This window comes from Pterocles gutturalis, unplaced genomic scaffold (genome assembly GCF_000699245.1).
Source record: "Pterocles gutturalis isolate BGI_N339 unplaced genomic scaffold, ASM69924v1 Scaffold45335, whole genome shotgun sequence".
Classification (NCBI taxonomy): domain Eukaryota; kingdom Metazoa; phylum Chordata; class Aves; order Pterocliformes; family Pteroclidae; genus Pterocles; species Pterocles gutturalis.
In genome coordinates this window covers 11,978-19,256 of record NW_010144948.1, presented here as the reverse complement: position 1 = coordinate 19,256, position 7,279 = coordinate 11,978, and the positions used below count along the sequence as shown (strand labels likewise).

General features: G+C 41.4%; 1 protein-coding gene across 1 annotated transcript; it reads left to right on the top strand.

Annotated features, from left to right (window-relative positions):
* Window positions 1–5,359: 5,359 nt before the first annotated feature.
* Window positions 5,360–6,337, top strand: HS6ST3 (heparan sulfate 6-O-sulfotransferase 3; the record flags this gene model as incomplete). Its single annotated transcript, XM_010085235.1, has 1 exon — window positions 5,360–6,337. A coding segment is annotated over one exon (706 nt), but the record flags the coding sequence as incomplete, so codon positions are not given.
* Between the last annotated feature and the right edge of the window lie 942 nt (window positions 6,338–7,279).

Sequence of the window (7,279 nt, the reverse complement as noted above, 5' to 3'; positions counted from 1 at the left end):
GTGACGCTCTGCACGGTAATGCTGCCAGCCGTGAGCTGGTACATCTGCATTACGCTAGGGTGACTCTGACCAGTTCAGATCAGACCAACAATGTTTCTTTGCTTTCTGCCTCCCCTCACCGTCCTTGTTGCATGCTCTTATTCTCTAATTGTTTAAGTATTGCATTATCCTTATTTTTGTTTCATTTATTTACCCTCTTCACCATTACATATACTGACAATACTTTGCCTGAAGAGAGGTTGCTGGTTGGTGATTAACTCTGTTACTGCCTCTGAGAACTCGGGCTTCAGGATAAAACAGGGCAGCATGAGGCTTTTCTTCACATAATGCAGATCCCTCTTAAGCATTCATCTTGCCACAACCTCTGCCGTTAGCAGAAGCATGCTGCTGGGCTGGCTTTTGCTGCGTATTTCAGACCTTTCCTCAGGAGCACACTCACTTCCAGGGTTAAGGCTGCTCACTTCTGGTCTCAACTTGAATCATAAACTTGACCAGGGCTTTTATTTTCCCTGCTACCAGGAAGAACCAGAATGTGGATGGTTTTATGGTGCACCTGGGTTTTTCAGTCGTTTTGGTTCTTCTTTCTTCTGTCTGTTAGTGTCTTCCAAAGTATTCTCCAGTGACTCTTTCTCTCCACCTCAAATATTTCTTCGTCTCTGCATCAGCTGCTACGAGTGCGCTGTTCTCCTTTTATGAAACTCATCACTCTGTGCGCATAAGGTCCAGCCTGATGCTTTGAAAGAAGAGTGAATAGCTTGGTTTTTCTCCTCTCTGAGCCTCTGAGAGTGCTGCGTGAGCTCTCCTTGTGCTGGCTGCTCCACACAAGAGCGGGAGCAATAGAGAAGGTGCCATTCATCCTTCTTTCCCCAGGAGGCCCTACAGGATGTTTTTGTTCTCGATGTGCGGTGATCCTTCCCGTATTTAGTAAATCTCCCTCAGCCTGGATGTCTGTTCTGTGGTGATAGAAGAGGCAAAATGCCCTGGTTTGGGATCACCTCTGCTAACGCCAGTCTGCTCCACTGAAATTGATTTCTAAACCAGAGCAATACTATTGAAGGATTAATGTAAGATTAGAGTATTTATATTAAAATACCTTATAATGTGAAATAAATACATGTTCTTAGGTTATAGCTAGAAGCTAGTTTTAACTGTTCTATTAATTAAAGATTTTATTTGCCTAATGCTAATGAAGAGACTGGATTTCATGCGAATGGGCCTACAGCCTTCTGAATTCCCAAGTGCTTTTTAATTCTAGTGTAAACAGTAGTGTGCAGCCCACGCTTCACACCAGTGCTTGTTTGGGTCCTTGCATGGATCATCAGGCCCTTTTCCCTGGCCATCACGGTGCTTAGTATCTGTGCAAAAAATCAACTGCCCCATAGTGGTGTCTTCGCTCACCCGATAATTTCAGTACATTATGCTCAAAGGGAGATTGTTTTATCTGGGGAAGTTGTATGAAGTTTCCTTTCAGGAGGAACTAAGGTTGTGACTAGTGGGCTGGTGTTTGAAATGTCATCTAAAGTGTTTGTACATGTCTACATGCTTATATAGACAGTCACTTGGTACACTGGCAAATACATACCATGCATTTACTATGTTTTTTTTCTTTCATTGACAACTGCAGCTTATGGCCAGATTCCCATGTAAATTTTTACACACACAGATGCACACATATGCTCACAGATATAGATATATAGATATAATTTGTATGGTTTTTAATTCATTTGGAACGTTTTGTGTAAAACATCTTCTCACTGACATGCCAGCATATTCTGTTTGGCTAGCGCCTTTAAGCACTGAGGCTGTCTGTAACAGCAGTTTGAGTAATCGATGATGGGAGTCTGTTGAAATGAAGCCAATAAGTCTGTGATGAGTTTGCTTTGTCAAACAGGGTAACAGAAGTTATTACTTAATTCTTTGCTGAGTATTTCTCACAGTGGGTAGCTGTGGAGTTTAGCATAGCCGCGTAAGCACGAGCATGGGCGATGCAAGGGGGGTCACAGCAACGAGAACAAGTGCATGTCTGTATTCAGGCTCAGGCCCATTCAGTATGTAGCTGACTTGACACCTTTTTAGTGAACAGTGAAGAAAGAGGAGACTGAAGGCTATCCCCAGTTTCATATTTTTATGAACCACTTCTTGTCTTTATTATGAGCTGACTCCTCGGGCATTCCTAGTGGGATTGAACACTGTGTGTTAGGCACTGAGAGCTCTGAATCGCTGCTATATTTAGTCCATAAATGTCATAATTTGAAAACAATTTCCTAAGATAATTTTTATAGTTTTGCAACTGAAACAAATGTGCATGACCTATATATTTCTACTTCTATCATTATTCTAGAGACATGTCTTCCTTTTCCCTGAAAGGAAGAGTTGTTCCACAACTGCCACACAGCATCCCCCAGTCCTCTGTGTAGCGTTGTAACAGGGTCATCTGAACAGCGCTCAGGATCAGGTAGAAGAAATCTTAAGATCTTCCAGCCTCAGATTGGTTAAAAGGGTGACAGAGAGTCATGAACAGAAGGTTAAACAGAAGGTTGTAAACTGTGAATGCAGCAGGGATGGCTGCACTCTTAGTTACTAGTGCTTCAGAAACTAAATGTGTATCAGGCTGCTGTTAAAAGTTGTTTGCCAGATGAAGAAGCCATTCAGTTGGTAACACAAGAAGTCAACACTCTGAAAGATGCACACACCAAAAGCAAATTAATCAGGATAGTGAAAACAGACGCAGAAGTCAGGTAGTCACAAGGAGGAGCAGCAGCAGACTGGTGAAAGATTCTCACCCAGTCTGCACAGGGGAAGCTGCGGATGTTATACAAAGACACGCTGTTCTCATTTCCCTGCATTTGCTTTATACTCCTGTTTATTGCACATCAAACACATTTACATATCCAGGGAAGAAATGGAAATGATTGATGCAAAGGAGGTATTTTTGTTCATTGTTGTTGCTCTGAGTCATGCCTGACTGGGACTGCTGGAGATGGGTGAGGAAAGAGAACTATTACTAGAGGTGTAAATAATTGTCAGGAGCAACTTTTAAACCCATCTGTTACCACATATCAACATCTAAAAATATCCAAAGATGGGAGAGGCAGCAATACAAGGTCTAAGCCGATGCCATGGCTCTGTTGATGTAGATGTTGGCAACTGCCTCTGAATCTGTCTCCATTTTTTTTCATTTCTGCTCCCTTGGAGCTTCGTTCATTTTCTGTCACAACTCTTACCAGTGCCTGCTGGATGTTGCAACAGTGTCATACGCTCAGAGCTGATGGGTGCTGATGTGTGTCACTGCACAACACTAGTGGAATGTGTCCACAACGATTCTTAATGTGCTCTCATACGTGCAAGGTAGAGCCAAGATGAGCATCCAATTTAAGAAGGGAAAGCTGTGCTTGAAGTGCTTAAAGACAGTGCTTTTACAGTGGATCTGTACTGCAGACAGGAGGATTTCTGGTCCCTCCTGCTCTGCAGGAGTAGTAAAGAGGGAATTTAGAAATCTGTCTATGAATGGTTGTGTGATCTTTGGGTTCACTATTGTTGTGGGCTGTGTAAATAACTGAAGTGGATCAAAACAGCTGAAGTGCAGTTTGATCATGTGTGAGCGGCAGCCAGAAAACTCAAGCTCCAAATTATTTTGGAAATACCATCCATCAGAATGTCACCTGATGCCACCACAAATCATGGCTCCCAATGCCAGTGATAATGAACATACATCCATGGCACTCCCTAGTTTATATCCTTCCACCTGTAACCGTTCTGCTGTGAAATAATCCATGAAACAGCTGTTTTCATTAGATAGTAATTAAAGAAATGTCCCTGCAGCAGAACGTAGTCCATAGTGTGGCCTCATAACTTTATTCCAGTAAATATATTATAGATCTAGTAGGTGGAGAACTCAAAACGAATAAGGACAAAGCATTCAGCCCTGTTTCCTTTTGATTTGTTTGCACGGGGAAAATATCTGCACTTTTAGGAATATGTGGGGAAATATACGTTTTTATGACAAACCTGAGGTTTATGGGGAAGCTATGGGGAATCTTTAGTGGCAGAAAATGGGTAATATCGTAAAAAGAAAGGTAATTGTCTTGGAGATTGTTAGCAATTTGAAGATTTTTCGTTTAACTGGAGTTAGCTCTTATATGAGATGGCCCTCATAAAGTGTTGGTTTGTTTACAGGGTAACATGTCTGCAGCAAGCTTGCCTCCTGCTTACTTGCTTCATTGTTCTCTAGGCTCAAGAAAGAGTACTGAGATCAGACTTTTCTTAAGAAATCTTAGGGCTCATGATTTATTAATGTATTGTTTGCAGTCAGATGAGTCATGCAAACTCACGAGCCTATTTTTGTACCAGACTGTGTGTTAATTTTAGTCATGAATCTTCAGCTGGTTATTCTGACTGACAGAAATCATGAGTATTTTGGTTTTGCTTTGTCTTTATGATATCACCCTGTAATTCAGGTGAGTTGTTATTGAATGAAATATTTCTCAGTAAAAAACCTCAGTCTGTGAAACCCTGCTTGAAGCATACTGAATTGCAGTCCATTTCAGATTGCCATAAATAGCTGTACAAACTGAATTTAATAGCTAAAAATGAACGGACAGTTTGAGTTCTGCAGTTATTTGCTCTATTTCAAATCAATATTTCTCGGTGTCTTTTGTATTCTTGACAGGTGAGGTTGAATAATTATAATCTTTATATCAACAAATGCTTTTGTACTACATGATTATAACTAATTTCAATCAAGCACTTGTCTAAAGTTAAGTCATATGAATGCATTTTGGATCTCTCATTATCTTCACTCCAACCCATTTAATAATAGGGTTCTTCTTAAGTAGGTGGCTCAAGCCAGTCTTCCACATGGCATTATTTTTAGCACTTGCAGCATTCACATTAAATTGCTCATGGTTCTCTTATATTCTGACCAAACGTGGTATGGATTATCATCTTGTACATGCATGTCTCAGTCCAGAAGAGAAGCAGCAAGATTATAGAAATCACTTTTCCCACTGTTTCTGGTATTACTGAGGGTTAGTATTTCAAAGTAGAGGGGAGTACACTTCAGTTAATTGGCTTCTACATAAAGTAACTACCACTGAAGAGCTGATGGGTCAAAGCAATTCTGTTTCCCTGATAGCTGCTTGTTTCCTTTCATCTCTCTCTCTTTGTCTCAATTTACTTTGTATTTAATTTACAGTATTTATGAACCTTTAAGGTTTTTACTGTTTCAGTAAACTTAAAGTGCCTACCTTACACCGGAAGAAGTGAAGGGGGTGGTGGCGGTGGCTGGTAATCGTTCCATTGGAGAATAAAAAAGTGAAATCCACTGAATCTGAAATCTGTGTTTAATGATATGTTTCAGGAACTTCTATTACATCACGATGCTGAGGGATCCAGTGTCACGGTACTTGAGTGAATGGAAGCATGTCCAGAGGGGTGCGACGTGGAAAACTTCCCTTCATATGTGCGATGGAAGAAGCCCAACACCAGACGAGCTGCCTACCTGTTACGAAGGAGACGACTGGTCTGGAGTCAGTTTACAGGAATTCATGGATTGTAGCTACAACTTGGCCAACAACCGCCAGGTGCGCATGCTGGCAGACCTCAGCCTGGTGGGATGCTACAACTTGACTTTCATGAATGAAAGTGAAAGAAATACGATTCTTCTCCAAAGCGCCAAGAACAATCTGAAAAATATGGCCTTCTTCGGGCTCACAGAATTCCAGAGGAAAACACAGTATCTCTTTGAGAGGACATTCAGCCTGAAATTCATTTCCCCATTCACCCAATTCAATGTTACACGGGCCTCCAATGTGGACATTGGTGAGGATGTCCGGCAACGGATAGAGGAGCTGAATTTCTTGGACATGCAGCTGTACGAATACGCAAAGGACCTGTTCCTGCAGCGCTTCCAGTACTCCAAGCAAGAGGAACATCAGAAGAACCGGCTAAAGAGGCGAGAGGAACGGCGACTGCTGCGGGAGCAGAGAGCTCACCAGCGGCCAAGGGAAGAGGCAGCAGAAGTAGCTGTTACTGAAGATTATAATAGTCAGGTTGCAAGGTGGTGATGCTCTTCCATCTTGACTAAGCAATGAGAGGATCAGAGAGTTTGTGCAACTTGGCTACCTGGGAATTAGCCAAGGAAGGCCTACTGCTTTGACAAATAAGACCATGTCTGACAATTACCGCTCTTTGTCTCAGTTTTTCTTGGTTTCTGCCAGTGAGGAGAATGTATTTTTTCTCAGTAGGCATTGATTAGTGTTATTAAATGGCAGTAGAATAGATTCCTGTCCAAAAAGACTTTCTTAAAAGCCCTAAGCTATGAGGATGGGTTGAAGAGAGAGCTACATCCTTTGCGTTAACAGATATACCCTTTACAATCTGAGCTACCAAAACTTGTGGAGACATGAATGAAAAATTGTGAAAACATACCAGGTTTGGTTCCTCTGTGACATTAGAGCTGGTTTATGTCATATTGTCCTTTGCAACTGTAGCACGTAGCTTTCTAGTGAATGAAATGGAGGAAAGAGCCATTCAAACTTCTACATGCTGTGTTTGGTTAAGGGAAGAATTTGCTGAGGTGTTTAAAAAAGACCTAGGAAATGTGGGATTGGGGCATCGCTTGTTCTGTTCTGTTAGCGAGCAACCAGAGATGATTTATAAGTGAAGTGATGGAAGGGTTAGCTTATTTCTCTGCAGATGTTGAGAGTACTGAACCCAGCCAGGTAGCAGCCATCTTTCTGAGTGCATGTGGCAAAGGGAAAGCCTTGAGAAATTAGGTCCATGCAGCAGCTGGGCACACATCATGGAGACTGTCTGGCTGGAGGCAATGAAATCAGCCTTCACATTCACAAAAGGTGCAGAGGGGCCAAACAAACTATAGGGAAAAGGAAAGAGAGAGCAGGAAAAGCTTAAATATTAGTGTGACATTTTCCAGATTTGCTGTAAAAGCCTGGAGATCTATTGTCTCTGAAGGTAGGCAGGTTTATGATGTTGTCTGTTAAAATACATCGATGCCAAGTGAATACAATTTAAATTGTTTTTCTCTCTAACTACGGTAGTGTCTAGAAAAAAATCAACTTTCATTGTTACAGGATACATAATGGATATGTGGAAAGTCTTGATATTTATTGCTCTGTATGAAGATTCTTTGTAAATTTATTGTTTTCATGATGAGAGAGCTATATCTGTTTTTCTTCCCTGTCTAGAAAAAGACTGAATGGGTTCTTCCTCCACATGTTACTTTCTTGTGGCTAAACTGCATCTATTTATTCCAAGATCT